Source organism: Cimex lectularius, unplaced genomic scaffold (assembly GCF_000648675.2).
Source record: "Cimex lectularius strain Harlan isolate CLEC.00 unplaced genomic scaffold, Clec_2.1 scaffold26, whole genome shotgun sequence".
Taxonomy (NCBI): domain Eukaryota; kingdom Metazoa; phylum Arthropoda; class Insecta; order Hemiptera; family Cimicidae; genus Cimex; species Cimex lectularius.
The window spans coordinates 275,857-296,769 of record NW_019392721.1 but is presented as its reverse complement, the minus strand read 5'-3'; the positions used below and the strand labels follow the sequence as shown (position 1 = coordinate 296,769).

The 20,913-nt window shown below is 34.2% G+C and overlaps 4 protein-coding genes across 5 annotated transcripts; 2 read left to right on the top strand and 2 right to left on the bottom strand.

Moving 5' to 3' along the window:
* Nucleotides 1–491: 491 nt before the first annotated feature.
* LOC106669251 (leucine-rich repeat-containing protein 51-like) lies at nt 492–2,098 on the bottom strand. The gene is made up of 3 exons (XM_014398586.2): nt 1,694–2,098; nt 908–1,119; nt 492–850 (listed from the first exon to the last, which is right to left on the bottom strand). Exons 1-3 carry the CDS (start codon nt 1,803–1,805, stop codon nt 569–571), a joined length of 606 nt encoding a protein of 201 aa, XP_014254072.1. The 5' UTR covers nt 1,806–2,098; the 3' UTR covers nt 492–568.
* A 570-nt stretch (nt 2,099–2,668) lies between these two features.
* On the bottom strand, nt 2,669–6,223 carry LOC106669231 (signal peptidase complex subunit 1). Its single transcript, XM_014398554.2, has 4 exons — nt 6,050–6,223; nt 5,911–5,970; nt 2,905–2,991; nt 2,669–2,840 (listed from the first exon to the last, which is right to left on the bottom strand). Exons 1-4 carry the CDS (start codon nt 6,080–6,082, stop codon nt 2,730–2,732), a joined length of 291 nt encoding a protein of 96 aa, XP_014254040.1. The 5' UTR covers nt 6,083–6,223; the 3' UTR covers nt 2,669–2,729.
* Nucleotides 6,224–6,441: 218 nt separating this feature from the next.
* Nucleotides 6,442–20,873, top strand: LOC106669229 (mediator of RNA polymerase II transcription subunit 24). 2 transcript variants are annotated; one of them, XM_014398552.2, is made up of 18 exons: nt 6,442–6,650; nt 10,473–10,601; nt 13,135–13,260; nt 13,345–13,446; nt 13,501–13,714; nt 13,777–13,876; nt 13,967–14,147; nt 14,233–14,395; nt 14,466–14,640; nt 15,239–15,383; nt 15,455–15,837; nt 15,904–16,081; nt 16,159–16,361; nt 16,421–16,571; nt 16,644–16,783; nt 19,619–19,739; nt 19,798–20,073; nt 20,130–20,873. In XM_014398552.2, exons 2-18 carry the CDS (start codon nt 10,482–10,484, stop codon nt 20,274–20,276), a joined length of 2,925 nt encoding a protein of 974 aa, XP_014254038.1. In that variant the 5' UTR covers nt 6,442–6,650; nt 10,473–10,481; the 3' UTR covers nt 20,277–20,873. The 2 variants fall into 2 exon arrangements, with proteins under 2 accessions (XP_014254038.1, XP_014254037.1); XM_014398551.2 differs by lacking the exon at nt 6,442–6,650 and having other exon boundaries at nt 10,136–10,601.
* Nucleotides 6,627–10,134, top strand: LOC106669230 (serine/threonine-protein kinase Tao). Its single transcript, XM_014398553.2, has 2 exons — nt 6,627–6,713; nt 7,318–10,134. Exon 2 carries the CDS (start codon nt 7,327–7,329, stop codon nt 9,976–9,978), a length of 2,652 nt encoding a protein of 883 aa, XP_014254039.1. The 5' UTR covers nt 6,627–6,713; nt 7,318–7,326; the 3' UTR covers nt 9,979–10,134.
* Nucleotides 20,874–20,913: the final 40 nt, after the last annotated feature.

Here is a 20,913-nt window from a genome sequence, read left to right as displayed (position 1 = left end):
ACTGCACCCCCGAGCACTACCCTTTACTCTAAAAATTAAGGCGCTGTACATTTTACACTATTAGAAGTATCGACCACTTTTTCACTTACAAACATTGGATCATAGTATGGTCTTTAAGAAAAAATCAAATTTAGTTGCTACTGCCAAAGCTTTCGACCTATGTTAAGGACATCAGTGCAAAACAATGTAAAATATGTCTACAGAGGCACGTATTTAAGTTTTAGGTCGAGAACTGAAGATAATAAATGAATTTGCAAATCCTGACAGGAAGCTGTGCCAATACTGGGACTGTTTAACCAAGATATGTATACATTAAGTTTAATGACAATTTTTTTCATAAAAATATTACTCATTAAGCTTGTAATTTTAATTAACTAATGTCAAGGAAACATTAGGTACAAAGACAACACAGACAAGAACATTGATTTGAAATTCAAATCAATTTAATGATTTCATCGTGAACTTGTTCAATAGATAAAAATAATGAAACATTTGTTGCCGTTTAAATTAAACAACCTACTTTATTTAGGTGCATAGATTATAAATAAGAAAAACTGAAAACATCATATCAATCATCTTCATATTCTAATTCAGTATCAGCAGCATTAAATCCTGGAGGTGGAGGTGCATTGGCTTCTTTCGGTGTAATAGTAACAAAATCTAGATTTTTCAACTGTGGTATCATACTAATTACATGCTGTCGGTAAAAAGGGATTGTCTCTACGGGGCAACCGTGCAATGTGAGAGAGCGTAATTTCTTCAAGCATTTAAGCATGCCAACATTGGACAGGGAATTGATGCAATTACCATGAAGATAAAGTATTTTTAGGTTTGTAAACTTTAATATATCCTGTAAAAAATAAATAATTAAATAATGCTATACTTTTATTTATTTTTAATCCAATACCTCGTGGATTTCTTTGATGTTGTTAAAAGAAAAGTCAAGCCATTGCAACTGATTTGGTGCTTCCAGTAATGTGTTAACAAAACATGTGATAAACCTCATGCTTTCAAGATTGTTATTATTAAGCCAGAGAGCACTCGAAAGAATCCTTCCCGACGGACCTCTCACTACATCTCTTCCTACTCTCATTACACGAGGACGAGCGCCTTCCAAATCTGATAAATTTATATAAGCCTTACAAAATATTTAAATTAATTTACTAAAGAACTTAATAAAAAAAACAAAAAAACAGTGGATTATAAAAATAAACAGTAAATTTGTGCAGAGATTTGAGAATGGCTGAAACTTCCTTTACATATTTATTTTACAAAATTGATGTAAAAATTTGTCAAATATACAAATAAGAGACTGTTCGTTGCTTAAATATCTTTTCTACAAAAGTCAATAAACAATAAATCTACAATTTGTCATTCTTTTGCTTGGTCAAACTATTACAAAATGTTTTATTAGATTTAAAAATTAGTTCCAAAGTAAGATTTCTAATCAAATAGTTCAGCTAAGATTACTTTCTATCTGGTTTCAAATTTAGGTAACATTTCGTTCAAATTCACACTTGAACTGCTTATTCATGTCCCAAAATTGTTTGTGATGGAGTAAAACACAGATGAAAAGTATTCAACAATTTTCAAATTCAGATGACTATGACTTTTTTTAAATAGAAAAAAATGTTTCCTAATTTTTAGCACGAACTGTTTTCTTAGAGAAAAACTGTCTTTATTTTTCACTCACCATCTAAATGTTTTAACTTGCGAAATGAATAATCTGCCGGCATTGTGTTCGAAACATCGACTTCATTATTCACTATGAGTTCGTCCCCAGCGACAACACCTCCTCGTGCCATTTTCTAATTGAAATTTTTAAATTTAAACGATCAGACTAATAAAACTGACGACTGAAAAATAAAAGTGACCATTGGTAAATTTAGAATTAAATTTTTTTTAAACAAGAATTTGAAACTACACAATGTGTGTAAATAATCATATTGTCTGTTTAAATTAGCATTTCTTCTAGTTGACAAAAATATTGACTACACTTATTGCATAATTGTTGTCAAATAAAGTAGGATTTTTTTCAATTGGAGCTAATGTTTGTTTATCAATAAACCCATTCCTTCTCATACTATCATCTATGTAGGAAATTACTTATACTCTGTAAATTGTTATTAAATTACTTTTGTAATTTTAAAAACTGCTTATTTCAATGAATTATCTCGTCTTTTTAAAATTTTTATATTTGCCCATCTTTACAAATTCTTTTACAGTTTTACTAAAAAAAAAAATCTGCCTTCTTGAGACGTTTTGACGTGTTTTGATTGAACTAAGTTTTACAGTTTTGGGGCTACTCAACCCCAAATTACATGCTTTCCATAGAAACAAACACTAATCTTTTATATTATTGCTGGAGCCACATATTAAATGCTTGCAAGGTGTTAACTCTACAAGATTCATGACTAACAAAAATTACAGCTCTTAATATGATTGAACATTAGAATTCTAAACCTAGGGATATCGGATGTTGTTTCTCTTTCTCATGGGAGAGCATAAGTGAATGGACAGAATTTTCCAAGAAATTACTGGACCAGGCTAGGGATGTTTTGTTAATACATGTTACAGTTTGAAGCCTTAGAAAATTTATTAGGGGAAGGGCATATAAAATGGTTCACACTGTTTGTCAATACGAATAAAACCCATTAGAAAAAGTATTTTTATTTTATATAAATTAACGTTAAAGAATGTATAAAGAATAAAACCTTTTTAATTAATGTCTATTTTTTCTTTTTTGATTTTTGATGGTTGTCTCCTTGGTCACCATCAGGTCGGGGCTTTTGCCATTGAAGGGGTTTGCGCCTGTACATAGGCCAAGGAGGTATAGTCACCTGAAAATTATTATAAATTAGCTTAACAATAGCTTATAAGTATTTAAATAAGCGTATTTTTTACAATAGCAGCGAGGACAAAACCAGCTCCTACTATGTACACCGTCTGGGAAAATTGCTGAATTATGTACCCCCAAATCAGCCCAACGACCTGAAATCATTCAAAAACATTTTCAACATTAGTGTTAAGGAAACATACTCAAGAGAGACTTAGAATTTTGTGTACATATTTCATCTTGAACAAATATTATTATATATTAACATATACAATTTCCCTACCGAGGCTATCAACAGCTGGGTCATTTCATCCCCAAATGCATGCAAACTATAATCTAGCCTAATACTACTTAAATTGGATAAAGTCCCACAAATAAATAAATTCATGCATATAAATACATTCATGCTGATTGGTTGGTAGAGTACTGGATATTCCTTTATCAACCTATACACAGTATTAATAAACTAACGTAAATAAGTGTCAATGAAATACTTTTATAAATATTCCGCCATAGACCCTAAGCATTCACACTGCTGGAGGGGGCGACGGTGACGCTATATTTCACCATCATCCTTCACCACCCACACTAATAAATACGTACATTCGAACAAAACACCAGTAAAATACCCAACAACACAGACCCAGAAACCAACTGCTGTGCTCAAGAATCTTTCTTAAATCCAACAGCATGCCTACATGCTCTCTGTATGGGGCTAAGGTTTGACACGCCTCTATTATGTGGGACATATCGAGCAACCTTTCTCTGAGTAAGGGGCACCTGTGCGGGCTTTGACCCAAAAATAGTGCCCATGTGGGCCAATCACCAAACGTTTGAGGACAATCCCTTGTTTCTGGCTCAGGTTCTCTGAGAACCATCTACTGGCCTTACGCTTGAGTTGGACAACCCCGCCCACTGACTGCCAACTTTTTTACCATGTTTTTCACACAAGCTTAGTGTTAGAGGGCCTGAACCCAATGTTCCTGTATGGGGGTGGCACATCCCAGCTTTTGTTGCCTTGTCCGCACGTCCGTTGTTATCCAGACCGTTTTTCCGAGGTGCTCCAGTTCAGCATATTTTTCGAACAAGAGCACGACAAGAGGGTCCACTGAGAACCTGTCTCATATAGCCCATATAATCCTCACAGTCGGTACATGCGAGAAGGGCTCAGCCTTCTTCGTATCGCCTCGAGAGCATGCCAAATGGTATACACCTCCAATGAGGGAGCAATAACAAGAAGGTGGGCATTCCCTTGCTATACATGGCCCATGCCACCCCCTTTCTCGATTGAGCTGTTGCTTCGCATTCGAAGATAAAATGGGTGGTGTTTCTTCTGCCTCATTATTTAATCTACAAATGGGTTGTAGATGTTTTGTCAGATGCCAGTGACTGGTTAATAGTCCTATCACTCCTCTGAGTCCGGCCCTTGCAAACTGCAGTAGTGAGCTTGCCAATCTTAATTATTGCCAGTTTTGGACCTGTCTGTAAAAACCAGACGAAAACGAGCGTATCTATTTTTAAGTATGTGGTGTTTAGTGACCATTAGTTAATGATTATTTGGGGATCGTGAGATGCAGTCTGGTGTGACATTTTAGAACAACATTTTCTTTATCGTGCCAACGTTTCAATCTTTATTGAGATCATCTTCAGGGCCTGGGATTTATAAACATTGTTTAAATTATACAAATACATGTAGGATGTGAAAAAAGTGAATTTATACAACTGACCCAACTTCCTTCCCCACCCCTTCAAAATTCAACGTATATAAACATAAAACATCAATCTCACTGGCACTCTCAACACGACACCCAATAATGACACATCTACACAGAAAACAAATACTTTGATTGAGTCTAAAATTTCTAGCATTATATAAATTCAATTTTTTCACATCCTGCATGTATTATAATAATATAATATATAACATAAACTTGTATAATTTAAACAATGTTTATAAATCCCAGGCCATGAAGATGATCTCAAAGTATCAGGTCATTGACTGTAGGTGCTACAATTTCATTTCCTAGATTTTTTCTGTATGTTAGGTTAAATCTCCATGACCTGTTGCTTCGCATTCAAAGATGATATGGGTGGCTGTTTCCTCCTCATCAGTGCATAATCTTCAGATGAGGTTATCGTTGTATATGCCCATGACAACATGTATATGTTTTCTCAGATGTCAGTGACCGGTCGTACCACTCCTCTGAGTCTAGCCCTCTCCAGTGCAGCAATAGTGAGGGTTGTTTCATCACAAGTTTACTGCGTCTAGAGCTACGAAAGTTTATCCACATCTTTTGTTTTATTTGGATCCATTCTATGATGGCGGATTCTATCTTTGTTATTCAATATCCCAAGTTTGGGGCCTTTGTACAGTCTTGCAGATCCTCCTATCCAATTCAGGGCCTGGGATTTATAAATATTCACATCTTATATGTATTTGTATAATTTAAACAATGTTTATAAATCCCAGGCCCTGAAGACGTCGATAAAGGTCGAAACTTTGGCAATTTAAAGAAATATTTTTTAAAACCTATGTCACACCAGACTCCATCTCAAGATCTCTGAATTCTCATTTTAATCTTTATTGAGATCGAAACGTTGGCACGATAAAGAAAATGCTTTTCTGAAACCTACATCACACAAGACCGCATCTCACAATTTCTAAATAAATCTCATTTTAATATTTAACCATTTACGTTTTTGCAGTCAATTGACTAAGTTACTTCTTTCAATCAATTAATTATTCTTTCTAACATCTTGGTTGACATAAAAAAGTCAGTGTCACAAGCGGGATTCAAACACACGACCTTCGGCTACAATACGCCGCTGCTCTACCACTTGAGCTATCGTGACTTCGATATTCTTGGGCACCAGCTCTCCACCTCAACCTAAACCGTTCAAATTTTCCCTCTTTTTGCCATTTTCATATTTTAATATTTAACTTTAGTTCATTCTTGCTTTCTTTTTTTTTCCTTTGCTTTTGTTCCGTTTTATTGGAACTTTGACAGACGGATTTCAAATCCATCTTTAGAAAAATTGTTTTCTTAATAATTTTTGTTTAAAAAAAAACTCACCCCAAATAGTGTGATTATAATTCTTGAAAACTTCTCTGCTTTGTGCTGCCCATCGAAATCCTTATTTATATATTAAAAAAAAGGAAATAAAATTAATAAAGTTTTTTAATTAAGTTATAAAATGCAAAACAAATATTACCATGTGTGTCGGGATCGTTTTAAAAAAATCCATATTTTTTGCTTTAAGTACTTACTAACTGTTAATTAATTAATAGGTATAATAAAACAATCTGGACAGGTCAAAAGCAATAACACGTAGCCAACGGGTTGTTGAGACGGGAGGCAAAACGCCGGTTTCCCGCAGGATACACGGTAACATCTGTTGGCCGAAAGTGCCGACTTAAGGGCTCAAAGGATTTCCCCATCCGGGCCCAAAGACTCAAAGGACGGACTTTTTGAATTAAAAAAGTCAGTAAACGTACTTAAAGTATTTTGTCCCGACTCAAAGGATAGGTATATCAAGTCTTGATCTTGTTATTTAAATATAATGGGCGTGTAGCCGTGCTGCTATCTGGTACGTAAAAGGAAAAGATCGTTAAGAAAGGATAAAACAGCTATCCTGAAATCCTATTTCTTGTTATCGAATTGTTTGTAAGACGGTTCGGGTTTTTTTTTTAAAGAGTTTTATCTGTGATTTAGCTAAGTTGAACGGACTTTTTTCCCCCTTAAGTATAATACTGTGCGAAACTTTTTATTTTCGTTTTCCGACGGTTTGGTCTCGAGACGAGTACGCTTCTGATGTGAGTCGAGTTCCCGTAATTGTTATAAATGTTGGCTAAGGTTAGATTTTAGCCCGATTCAAGGTAAACATTATCATTTTATATTGGTTAAAACGTTAAACGTAATTTATAGAGCGGTCCTTCTTCTATCGACGGAACAAATCGAAATCGGCTAAATGAAAAAGAAATTGAAGTATTTAATAGGGTGACAATTTTATTTGGAGAGGATTGGAATAGATGGCTCATTGGCTTCACAGTCAGTCTCCCCACTCTGTCGGGACTTTAGGAGAACCCACTCAAAACTCGAACATTTCTTTTAGTTTTGTTTTATTTTAAACGTGATAGACTTTTTAAACAAAAATTTATCTCCGTTTATTCTTCCAATGTTAACGGATCGAAGTTTCGATAAAACAATCCGTGTAGTACCGCGAGCCGTTTCCGTAGAGGTTTGACCAAAATCGGAGCAATAAGTGCAATAAAAGTAATTCGGAACTAACAGGCAATGCCGGGAGCGAGCGATAGGATAAAATCTTCAGAAATAGTTATAAAAATTTAGTAATAAGATTTTTATCGAATTAAAACACTTAAAGAAAATATTTATATGCATACATTTGTGGAACGAGAAAGCTGAGAAATGGCCAATTAGCTTTTAATATATTTAAAATATATATATATTTAAAACATCTAGAAATCTACGATGCCAGCGATACCTCGCCCTGGGAGTCTCAAAGATCCGGAGATTGCCGAATTATTCGGCAAAGAAGACCCGGACAAGATTTTTGAAGACCTCAGAGAAATCGGCCATGGGAGCTTTGGCGCCGTCTACTATGCGAGGGACAGCGTCAACAAAGAGATCGTTGCCATCAAGAAGATGTCATACATGGGAAAACAGAGCATTGAAAAGTGGCAGGATATCCTTAAAGAAATCCGTTTCCTTCGTCAGTTGAACCATCCGAACACGGTCGAATACAAAGGTTGCTATTTGAGGGACAACACGGCTTGGCTGGTCATGGAATACTGCCTCGGGTCCGCCTCGGACATAATTGAAGTACATAAAAGTCCTTTGAAAGAAAATGAAATATCTGCTATATGCGAAGGCGTCCTGAGGGGGCTTCACTATTTACACTCTTTAGGCAGAATTCATAGAGATATTAAGGCTGGAAATATATTGTTGACTGAAAACGGTACTGTCAAACTTGCTGATTTTGGTTCTGCTAGTATTAAATGCCCTGCCAACAGCTTTGTCGGAACACCCTATTGGATGGCCCCAGAAGTCATTCTCGCCATGGACGAAGGACAGTACGATGGGAAAGTTGATGTTTGGTCGTTAGGAATAACTTGTATCGAGCTAGCAGAGAGAAAGCCGCCTTATTTTAATATGAATGCTATGAGTGCTCTGTATCACATAGCTCAAAACGACACGCCTTCTTTGAACTCTTCAGATTGGAGCGATGTGTTCAAACATTTTGTAGAATCCTGTCTGCAGAAAAGTCCATCCGATCGTCCTTCCGCTAACAAGTTGCTATCGCATCAGTTGGTCATTAGAGCCAGATCGCCTCATGTTCTGATAGATTTAATCCAGAGAACAAAAGCAGCAGTTCGTGAGCTCGATAACCAAAATTACAAAAAGATGAAAATATTGATGATAGATTCTTGTGAAACAGAAAGCACTATTGGCGATGCTGATGATACTCCTGATGAGCAAGTGGGAGGGGATAGCAGCAAGAGTAACAGCATAACATCAGAACATTCGATTCATTCAATTGGTGTCAGTGCATCATCACAAAGTAGCTCAACGAATAGTTTACCTCCGGTCACAGATATGAATCATGATAATTGCTATACCCAATCGATCAGAGTCAGACAGAAAGCGAGTAGTTCTTCTGCACTTTTAGAACACGGTGCTAACAACTTTGCCACTATAAAAACAACAACTATAGTAACTAAACAGCAGAAAGAGCATATGCAAGAAGAAATGCATGAACAGATGTCCGGTTATAAGAGAATGCGAAGGGAACATCAGGCGGCTTTAATCAAATTGGAAGAAAAATGCAAGGTTGAAATGGAAAGTCACAAACAAGTCTTAGACAAAGAATATGAAGCTTTACTACAAAAGTTCAGCAAGGAGTTGGAAGAACTCCAGATCAGGCATCAGCAAGAATTGGATAGGAAACTAAAACAGAATTCTTCTGCTGACAAGAAATTGCAGAAGGAAATCAGCAGTCGCCAAGAGCAGGATCGCAAAGCGTTTGATTGCCAAAAGAAAAAAGAATACAAGGCTAATAAGGAAAGATGGAAACATGAATTGAGTTTAGACGAATCGACTCCAAAACGCCAGAGGGACGCTGCTTTGCAGAGCCAGAAAGATAATCTAAAGCAATTGGAAGCACAAGAAGAGCAGAGATTGGTACAAGGACAAAAGGAATATTTGGAAATAGAAATGAGAAAATTCAGACGAAGAAAAATGTTGAGTTATCAGACTTTGGAACAGGAACTTTTAAGGGAGGAATTAAATAAACGCCAGACTCAATTAGAACAAGCACATTCAATGCTGCTTCGACATCATGAGAAAACTAAAGACCTCGAATACAGACAACAGAAAGCAGTTCATGTGTTACGAGAAGAACAAGTTCAGCGGCAACACCAGACCGAACTTCAAAACCAAAATGCTTATTTGAATAGGTGTAAACGTGATTTGAAAAAGAAACACGCCCTCGAGATAAAACAGCAGCCAAAGAGTTTAAAACAAAAAGAAATGCAAATAAGAAAACAGTTTAGGGATACATGTAAAATCCAAACTCGCCAATACAAAGCGCTAAAGGCTGAGCTTTCAATCACTAGGCCTAAAGAAGAGCATAAACTTTTAATTAAAAAGTTGAAAGATGAACAGAGGAGAAAATTGGCCCTATTAGCTGACCAATATGAGCAAAGCATAGCGGAAATGTTGCAAAAACAGTCAATTAGATTAGATGAATCGCAGGAATTGGAAGGACATCATTTACAGGAGAAATTACATTATGAGCTTGAAATATTGATGGCTTACCAGAGCAAAAACAAAATGCAGACAGAAGCACAGAGAGACAGAGAGAGAAAGGAGTTGGAAGACAGGGTCACTGTGAGAAGAGACCTTTTGGAACAAAAGATGAAGTTAGAGACTGAACAATTTGCTCACGAAAGGTCTGAAAGGATTAGGCTATTGCGAGAAAAGCAACACCGAGAGTTAGAACAATTTGATGACGAATCAGCAAGAATGGGTCTTTCGACATTGGCTATTTCTGATTCCAATTCAGAATGCTATCCAGATGACGATAGCCTCTCTGGAAGCATGCAAAGCCTAACAAGGCAATAGTCACTGTGTACATAACTTGCAACTGAACAAACCAAATTAATTATTATTTAGTACAACATCCCTTTATTGACCCAAGTGATATCGACATAAAAATAGCATTATTTCAGTAAATCAAATAATATATATAAATAAAAATATAAATAAAATATTCATTGGCGCCAAACATTATGTCCACAATGCTCTGGCAAGACCACAATATACAGTCAGCTCTAAGAAAATGGTGAAATAATTAACAGAAAAGCTACGCTAGCTACAAATTTCTATATAAAATCAATTATGCTATGGTAAACCTAATAGAAAATTTCTTCAACTTGTAACATCAAGGAGATAGTGCAGTCGTCATTCTGTTGGTTGTGTTGATTTATTTCTTTTCTATATCCTTTCTTATTCATCCCAACATAATTGTCAAGTGAGTGGAGTGCCGTTGTTTGAGTTTGTGGACATGGTGTGAGGAGTGCCACATTTGGATAGTGCTCGACTAAACCCGTCTTCAGTTTCTAGTGATGGGTGTTACAATGGAAAGCAGCAAAGTCACCAGCAAGACAAGTAGCCTGAAAGCACTCCTACTCCGGGCATGGCGTGAACGATGGTCAGATCTACAGTGGGGCATACACATTAAAACGGTGAGTAAATCTAGTATGGTACACTGCAAATTATTTTATTAAATTTATTTATTTTTGCTTGTCGTTGGTGTGTGCTTACTGTTAACAAAGCTCAGTTCCCTCATGATCTCAACTTACTATAAATTTATCAAAAATAAAACTATCAGTTTGAGGATACATGCACATTTTAAATTCAACAAATAATACTTGCACGAAGTTGTCTAATGAGAGTTTTTTTACATAATGCTTACAAAATTTAGATTTAAAAAAATATTAATAATGGGAAAGATAATTTTTATTGAATTAACTAGTAAAAATATTAATAATAATATAAAAAAATAATAACAGGAAAACGATTTTAAATTTCAATAATTTTTTCATTAAGTTAACCACACCCATAAACAGTTTTATTTATTTATTTTTGGATTTTCATTTTTTCACTTTAAGTATTTTTATTGTTATTATTTTTATCATCTGATTTGCTCTGTGTGTGTGTGTGTGTGTGTGTGTGTGTGTGCATGCATGGTGTGCATGTGTATGTGCGTGTAATAAGATAAGATAAGAAGTTACTGTCTGAATGAGCCAAGATGAATTTTTAAAAAATCATCAAAGCACAAGTAATATTAATGTTTAATTGTTTAAACATGCAGGATCGTTACATTAACTGTTAACAAAAAGGGAATTTGTTTTTAAAAAATCATGCATAAAGTTTTCTTTATTAAAAACCTGGGCAAATCATACTGGGGGAATTTTTTTTTCTAACAGTACTACCTTAATGGGTGTGAACTCCCATGAATATGAATTTCATTTTTCCCAACAATCTTTTTGAATGTTAATTTATTCCAAATGACTTCCTGAGCATGTTTTTTTCTACTTATTAGAATTTGTAGTTTTTAATTTTTGATTCTTCTCTTAATAATTGGATGTGCAATCGGATTCAAAAATAAATATTTTCAGTTTGATGACATCCTTTTACAAATAGATAGATTAAGTTTTTATTATTTATATACCTTTAGATTTCTAATTTTTGTGTTTACTTGGTTTGCTAAGTAATTACCTTTATTACCAAAGACAAATTAAATAAACTATCTGAGGAATCTCATTTAACTTACTCCTACAATAATTTTTTAAATACTCCATTAAAACAATTAACACTACATACATATATGCATATAAGTAAAATATAAAATAATACATAGACACCTATATATTTGTATACAGACTTATTTATAAATATACTTTTTTTAATTTTACAAATACATTTGTTCAAATATTATTATTCTTTCAAAAACATAAGTTACTTTTTTTTGTAGTCTGTTCCTGAGCATATATTATTTTTTACAATAATTAATTAGTCATTTTTAATTTTTACAATTATTCAGAAATCGAGAGATGTGGTCTGGTGAGATGTAGGTTTCAGAAAAAACATTTTCTTTATCGTGCCAACGTTTCGATCATCTTCAGGGCCTGGGATTTACAAACATTGTTTACATTTAACAAATACATTTAGGATGTGGAAAAGTGAATTTATACAATATATATATTTTTATATTTTTTTTTTAGTCAATCAAAGTATTTCTACTCACTCAAAGTGTTTGTCTTCTGTGTAATTGTGCCATTTTTGTGTGTCGTGTTGAGAGTGCCAGTGTGATATTGCTGTTTTATGTTTATGTTGGATTTTGAAGGGGTGGGGAAGGAAGTCGGTATAGAAAAGACATTTTTGTATAANAATGGCACGAGAGGGATTCGAACCCACGATCTTCGGCTAGATACGCCGCTGCTCTACCACTTGAGCTATCGTGACCTCGATCCACTCGGACACCAACTTCTCAACCGCACCTTTTCAATTTTCCCTCCTTTTTGCCATTTTTCAAAAGTCGGTTGAGATGGGAAGTTGGTGTCCGAGTGGATCGAGGTCACGATAGCTCAAGTGGTAGAGCAGCAGCATATCAAGCTGAAGATTGTGGGTTCGAATCCCGCTCGTGCCATTGGCTTTTTTATCTCAACTAAAAACCTTAATTAATTATAATTATTAGTGGATGATGTTAGTGTTGAGATGTAGTTGTTGATTATTCTGTTAATTATGTGTGTAGGGTAGAGATTGTTAATTATTACATACAATGTTTCTATTTAGTCTTTCTGAAACATCTCTATCTGAATATCATTACATATTTATAATTTATTACAAATGTTATATTACCCTAACCATTATGTATATACATAACACATGCTACACATGCGTAAATTATTTTACTGTTCTGTTCGTTACAAATGAACGTTAGTATAGCCCAATTGAAATATTTTTATTCCTTTTTTGTATTTTTGGCAGCCTGAGAAGACTAGTGATAGTTTTCCTACAAATTAGTTTGGAATAATTTTATTAGGTTTTATTAAATTACTTAAATTACATGCAAATAAAGAAATTTTTTGCAGTTATACATTAAATGAACTTTACATGACTTGCAATTGTCTCATAATTGTAATTTTTATTAGTTAGTAAAAATGTTGAACTATTATTTAATAAAATCATTTTTCATTGTTTTTTTTACATCAGATCCTTCCAAGAGGTGTAAGCGGGGATGTTTATAATCTTGCAGACTGCATCCTTCAGCAAGCTCTTGTAGGCCCAGCACCAAATCAACTTGTACTCTCATACCTTAAACATTCTCTCAGCTCCCAGGTGAAATTAATTTCTATCCATTAAACAAATAAAATGCTAAATAAAAAAAGATTTTTTTTATTAGCTTTCTTTCTATGTTTGCAGCTAGTGTCATACGCTTCGGTATTGCAACGCATTGCCAAATACGACGGCTTTCACAAACCTCACTGCATCAACTGCCTTCTAGAGTTTGTCGAAAGCATACAGGTAAACATTCTGGATTCCTAATTGTGTGTTAGTTGTTAATTCATAATTTTGTAGAGTGGTATCACATGCCGTGGCAAACCTGAAGAAGGAATACTAGCCAGCGCGATATTGAGCCTCGTTCATTGGCTTCTCCAGTGCTACCACCATGCACTCACCAATTCCGAACCTGTCAATGAAATGCTTCAAAAACCTTCGGCGATACTTCACTATATGTTGAACTGCGATTTTCTGACTGCCATGCTGTATTTAGCTAAGCATGATGACAAAGGTCAAAACTTAATAGTCGGTTTATTTTCAATTAATCGTATTTTATAACGTTAAAATGTTTAGATCTCTACAATGAAGTTGTTAAAAAATGTCAGGAAATTGAGGTGATTGTCTCACAAAACAGCAATATAGCTGCTGCTGCTCCTATTCAGGACACTTTAATGTAATTTTTTTATGTCTAATTTGTTTATATTTCTTTATAATTTCCAATAAATTAAATAAAACTAAAAATAATGTCTTTTTGATAATTTAGGAAGTTGTGTAGTTTAGAGTTAGGAAACACCAGCTTAACAACTTTAACTGATAGAGGAGCAGATGTTTCAGAGCCTCTTACTTATTGTGTTCAACCCCTTCTTGCAGTACAAGTTATACAAAACCTTGGCGCTGAAACAAATCACCTAGCAAATCAGCTACGCTTATTACAACGCCTCAAGGTACTTTCTTTAAACATAAATTGTATATATACATATCTCTTTTTTTTAAACAAACAGAATTTAGTGTATGTATTTAAATATTTAGGGGTATAAGATGTCAAGACTGTGCTGTGAAGTTATTCGAGCTTGCCTAATGAGTTTGAATGATGCATTGGGAACAAGCGAAGAATCAAAATGGGGCGCATTCACATTTCTAAAGCTTCCTTATGTCCTATCAGCGCTAAACGGATCAAATATTCAATCATCACGTTAGTATCACATGGAACTTCAAAACTATGCAAATAAGCAAGGTTTTTGATTTGAACATGGAATTTTTAGCCGAAGGAGATTATAGTGAGGATATCGTAGAAGCGATACAGTTGCTGGTTCAGTTTGTACCATTGCTTGATCTCATGGATTCTCCAGTTTCTTTCAACTGCATTGAGGCACTTCTTGCTGAGCTCGTTAAATTGAAATTGCTCAATGAATCCCATGTAAAATCATACATTGCAAGGTATGGAGAATTTATACACTCAAAATGTAGAAATATATTATCAACAATGCTAAATGAAAGATGGATGACTAGAATGAATGATATTAAATCAACTTTTTTTTGCTGGTTTAATTATCTATAATATAATGTATGCTGACTTTTTAAAATTTAATTTAATGCTCAATGAATCCCATGTAAAATCATACTTTGCAAAGTATGGAAAATTTATATACTTGAAAATTTAGCAATATATTATCAACAATGCTAAATGAAAGATGGATGATTAGAATGAATGATATTAAATAAACTTTTTTGCTGGTTTAATTATCTATAATATAATGTATGTTGACTTTTTTAAAATTTACTTTAATTTTTTTACAGCCATTTATTGTAGTGTGATGAGATTTGTTGAAATAAATTATTTTAACAAACCTCATCATACTACAATAAACGGCTGGAAAATGATTTTAAAAAAATACACAACATACATTGTATTAAAGAAATAATGATGAAACTATATGTTCATCACCCAATAGACCTCAACAAAAAATTAGACCTAGATGTAGTACTATTTAATTTAAATATATTTAAAAATTGTATACTTTTTGGGTTTTTTTAGACGGGAAGCTGTTAGTTTTGGTTTGCCTAGAACAGAAATTAATTCAGGAGCCCAGTCCCAGCCAATCTTCAAAGTTATAATCAGAGCTCAACCGACATTGCAGCGCATTTTAAAGACTTTAGATGCTGATCTGGCTAAAATTCAAGTAACTTGAAAAGCATTGTATTTATTAATATTTTTAACTGTTATTTACTGTTTTTGTTTATTTTTTTTAAGGACCCACTACCGAATGTTTTATCACAGGTGTTAACAGGGAAAAGTTTTGAGCTTATCCTGGCAGTAGCAGCAGTTGAAGGTGAAATCAAACCATTTGTCACGAAATTAATAAAGTTCAACGAGTATGCCAAAACAAGTAGACCAGTATTATTTGACATAACTTTTGTTATGCTGTGTTTCATCGTTCAGTCAAATGGTTCGAATGTTGTGATTGAACATGAAAATGTCGGTGAAAAAAGCTTTTTTGAACATTGGGTGGAAGATTTTATGATCGAACGAGGCAAGCCAAAATGCCCTGATGCCATGTTGCAGCAGGCAGATACAGCTGTCGTTGATGCCCTTCTTGCACAACTGAATTCCAACCAGCCGGATTTCTCTTCAATGTATAAAATGACTGCAGTGTCAACAAATATATTTTAATTTAACAACTTTTATTCTTTTTTTTTCAGAGGAGTTGGTTGGGATGTAATATGCAAGAGCGTCGGAGCAACCATGAAGGAAGTTGTTTTGGCGTGGGAGCAAGGTGCTCTTTCAGCAACTGATGTTAAAAGAATTTTAGACAACATGAGACAAAGCATGTGTTGTTTGCCAATATGTGCATCCCTTTGGTTATGCAGCTACATGCAAGTCTGTTATTTTTTTTTACGGTCTTAAATTTGAAAATATAAATGATTATTTATTAATTTTTTAAAAATGTATTTCAGATCTTACATCAAGATGCCTTGCTTAAGCCAATGAACATGGTACAACAGTTCTTATCACCTGTTGGTGTTGGTTCAGAAGAGGGTTCACATCAAGACAATTTTAAAGATAGATCAACTCTGATGGTCCAGATGATCAGAAAAATGCAATATGACATGCAATTGGCAACATCATCAAAACTTAAAGTCATAAATTTGTCTCATAGGTAAATTTTATTATATACTTACTATTGACATGGGCCATATTAATATTTTTTCCACTTAGCATTGTTTCGAAGGAGCCAATGAGCGAAGAACTTGCAGATGTATGGTCTGGGGTGCATGAAAGAGGTTGGTTTAACATCAACGCAACTCACGCTTTTGAAAGCCTTTTTCTTACAGCAGGACCAGAATGGTTTGTCACGAATATTGTTAAGGTAAATATATACTATAGTTTTTTGAGTATGACAGTAATTTTGAACAGAATAATAAATCATGAATTTTTGTAGGAAATTATGAAACTCCGTTATAAGGAGGAGCTCAATAAAGCCGTGGATTTAGCCTTAGCAGTATTTCATTTGAATATAGAAGTGTGCACTGAAGTTTTACTTACTACTGTAGTGCCACAATATCTGCACAACAACAACCTGTAAGTATATTTATTATCTTGTTTTAGAATACGGTAGAACCCCCCCCCCATTACCCAGGCTATTGTTGGTTTTATTTTTCCCCACTTTGCTTTCAACCCTAATTTGCCAATGTAAATGTAGCATTAAAAAAAGTATTGTGCTAAATGAAACAAGGTGCACAAATTTTCTTAATCACAGGGTAGAAATAAAGGCACTAAATAATGCTTTTAACTAACTCCATGGTTATTTGGGAGTGCCTGAAGAAAACACAAATTTACCTTAAAGTGGTTCCCAGACATGACATTTAAGCCCTCTGGGATAGCCAAGTTGGTTTCTCAATAACATCTCGACATAGGTGTATGAAGATGTAGGAAGAAATAAACAGGATGACCAACTAGCTAAAAAGAAGTAGCCCTTTCGTTCATGGGACCAGAACCACAAGGTACACTGTAATGTGTGTAGTTGGAACTAAAAAATAGCTTGAAAAAGAAACACTCAAGCTCTGGACAAAATCACCTGGTACAAGGCAAGCTAAGAGATATATAAATCTCTCAAAAAGGAAAGCAAAGGAACACCTCCTCTCTCAGCAGGCATGAGTCTAAAAAAATTATAGATGACTAAACCAGCCACTGAATTACCGCCCAAAGAAGATGGGCAACGTAGAGACAGGAGGAACCAGAGACATCAGCAGATATCCTCGGTGAATGTGATGCATTAGCCCAGTTACAGTACAGCCACATCGGTAAGGCAATTTTCACAAAAAAGAGTTGTGTGAAGGTCCGAGGAAAGTGCTTTGTCTTAAAGGAAAAAGTGCACTGCTTATGGTTATAATGTATGGGGGTTCCACAATATATTTATATAGGCTGCAGTGGAGGAAAGTATTTTTAAAATCATTATTCAACCTCTTATCCTTATTATTATTATTTTTTTTAATTAATAATAATAAATTGTATTGATGAAATTATGACAATCTAAAACAATTAGCTGCTGAATTTCAGATTTAGCGAACAAATGGTTCATGATATTGTGAAGAAAGAAAAAAATTTTTTACTTGTATTGGCTCAAACGATACGTCTTTCTAGGAAAACAATAAAAATATTAAATTGTCCAACATCAATCAAGTAAAATGTGTGTTCTTTCTCAACTTCTTTATTGTTTGAGAAACAAAGAAAATTAAGATTATTCGTCTTTCTAGGAAAACAATAAAAACATTAAATTGTCCAACATCAATCAAGTAAAACGTGTGTTCTTTTCTCAACTTCTTTATTGTTTGAGAAACAAAGAAAATTAAGATTATAGATACTACAGAAATACTATTAAATTTTTTTTTCTCACAAGATTGCCTAAAATAACAGATATTTTGTAAAAATTGTATATAGTCAATAAATATCATACAAATTCTTTGTATGCCAGTGTTTTATCTATTTAAAAAGGGTTTGTATGAAAGTGTGCACCCTCAAAACTGACATACAACTGCAAATCCGACAAGCTAAATAGTTTGTGTGTAATTTATTTTATTTTATATTTTTAAAGGTACACAATTCATTCCTTGGCTGCAACCTAAACAAGTCTGTTGTGGAACTCATTTAGCTTCATAGCCAAGGAAAGGGTGCTATTCCTTATGAAACAGAGTACTTTTTTCCTTTGTGGATTTCTTTGGGTATGAGAAATGTCCTACTGAAGTGGCTGTAATGGGGTAATGCTTTACATTCACAAAGGATAAGAGCTGATGTCTTTGGTTCTTCTTGGCAGAATCAGCATGTTCCGCTCAGCCTTGCCTATCTTCTTAAGGTGAAAGTTAAAAGGCTGGTATAGAGGCTTATAATTTTTCTCATATCCTGCCTGCTGAGAGAGTTATTTCACCTTCCGTTTTAAATTGTTTATAAATCTCTTAGCTTTCCTCATACCCGGAGTATTGTCACAACTTTATGCAACGCACTTGTATCGTAGAGTTAATGGCGACTGCGCTCACAGCAACTAAACAATCAGACAATTCCATTGGGTGCTATGAACTTGTAGTATTTGTTTGGCAGATTGTTAAGAAAGCAGTTTCTCCAGATGTGTGATGTTAGGCAGTATCAAATCTGAAAGAACATCGAAGCTCTTGATGCTCATTCGATAACAATTTTAAAAAAATTATGAATGGCATCGTAATTAATAAAATTGCTTTTTTTTTCCTTCAAACTTTGGCTGATGACAAGATGCACCCAATATTATTGCTCTTTTTTTTTTTTCTTCCTTCTTAATTCAAGAGCACACACAGCAGCTGGCTCAACGAAGTCCATGATAGTACTGAAATATATTGAGCGGGGAACACTCCCGAACGCTACACAATGCAATGTGACCCGAAGCGACTCGATATAAATCCAATGTCCAATTTTCCATAAAATTGCATCCCCCCCTGTATGCACATCCGCCCAACAACACGCTACGCCTACCCTATTCTATGTGATACAACCAAGTTCCCCATGTCCAGATTTTCATCGAGTACAGTCGAAGACACTCATATTTTTTGTAGTTTATTTCAAACTATATGTATTTTTTTCATTATATTAATTACAACGTGCTTATTTGAATGTAAACAAAATTAAACGAGATCAAAAATTCATTAGTTTTAATCAAAACTGTTTAATTTTGGTTTGAAAGAAAATTGATTAAAACACCGGAATACCGATAGAATGAATTTAACTAACAATTTGTTACATGGTTTTGCTCATAAAATTTAACTAATTTATTACACGGTTTCGCTCATAAAATTTAACTAACAATTTATTACAAGGTTTTGCTCATAAAATTTGAGTCAGAACCTCAGATAATGTTCTACCATATAAATCAACACTGATTTGACATTTCAGAAGCAATGATATTGTGGAGCCACAATCATCTGCAGTGGCAAAATTGTGTGCTTACTGTACGTACGCAGCTTGGCAGTCTCAAAGTTCGAATACACGAAAACGACCTTACCCTCCTTCTGATGTACGTTATAACTTTAAAAAAAAGTGGAGCCCAGTATTTGACTATTTATATTTTACAGGATCTTGAAGATATTGGAATCCCAGCAAAACTGCTTCACCTTGAAGAAGGAGCAATCATACTCAAAGGTGGTAATTCAATTGAACCCCAAGTCCCACCTCTTAACGGTCCATTGCTAGAATCATTGAAAAGCCTGTTCACATCATTTTCACTCATCACAGATCACACTCTTTACATCTCTCAACAAAGCCATTTTGTATTTCGTGTCCTGGAGCAGATTGTCACATGTGGACACGATCAAACAAGGCCGCTGCTTCAAGGAATGCCCAATACTCTTGTGAGTCGCCCACTTGTGTGTAAAATTGTGCATTTTTGTAATAAAATGATTTTCAGGTACCCAATTTGGTGCGGGCATTACCCAACCTATTTTCAACAGATTTGGTGTTACGACTGTACGATTTAACTTCACCCGCTGGGCGAAAGGCGACAGCGAGTGACCTTTGTCTTTTAAGAAATCTTTCATTGAAACCAACAGTTTAATAAACTATCTCTTATTTTTTAATTATGTAATCGAAAAGATAAAAGTATCATTAAGCCTACTATAAGCTTCTTAGATGTGTTGCATAGCTTAAACCTTTTACCTTAGAGAAAAAATGTATGGTCGAGTCAGAGTAATTCACACATTTTCTTTTTCTATCCCCAGAAAAATGGAACTTAGAAAGTAAAAAATTAATAATTTTAATATACATTACATTTAAAATTTTAATTATCAATTTTGTAATTTGATTTTTATGGTAATTAATGACTTGTATCAAGCCAATATTTTATTTTATCTTAATATATGTTGACAAGTTGGCGCTGTGATTCAAATGATAGGAGTTGTATTTTAATTAGTTCCTTACCACTTAAATATATCATATCATTGTGATTATTGGGTCAAAAAGGGATGTAAATTTGATTGATATATATAATTGCTAAACTACTTATATTCTCATGAAACGATTAATTATTAATAGATTGCTAGTGTATTCATTCCTTCTGTGGAAAATGTATTGAAAACAAAATTGCATCTCAAGTAATTATAATCATATGAAATTATTTACACTGTTTTAAAATAAAAAAAAATGCTTGACTTTATTACAAAATCCATCATTTCATAAAGTATTGTTCCCCATTT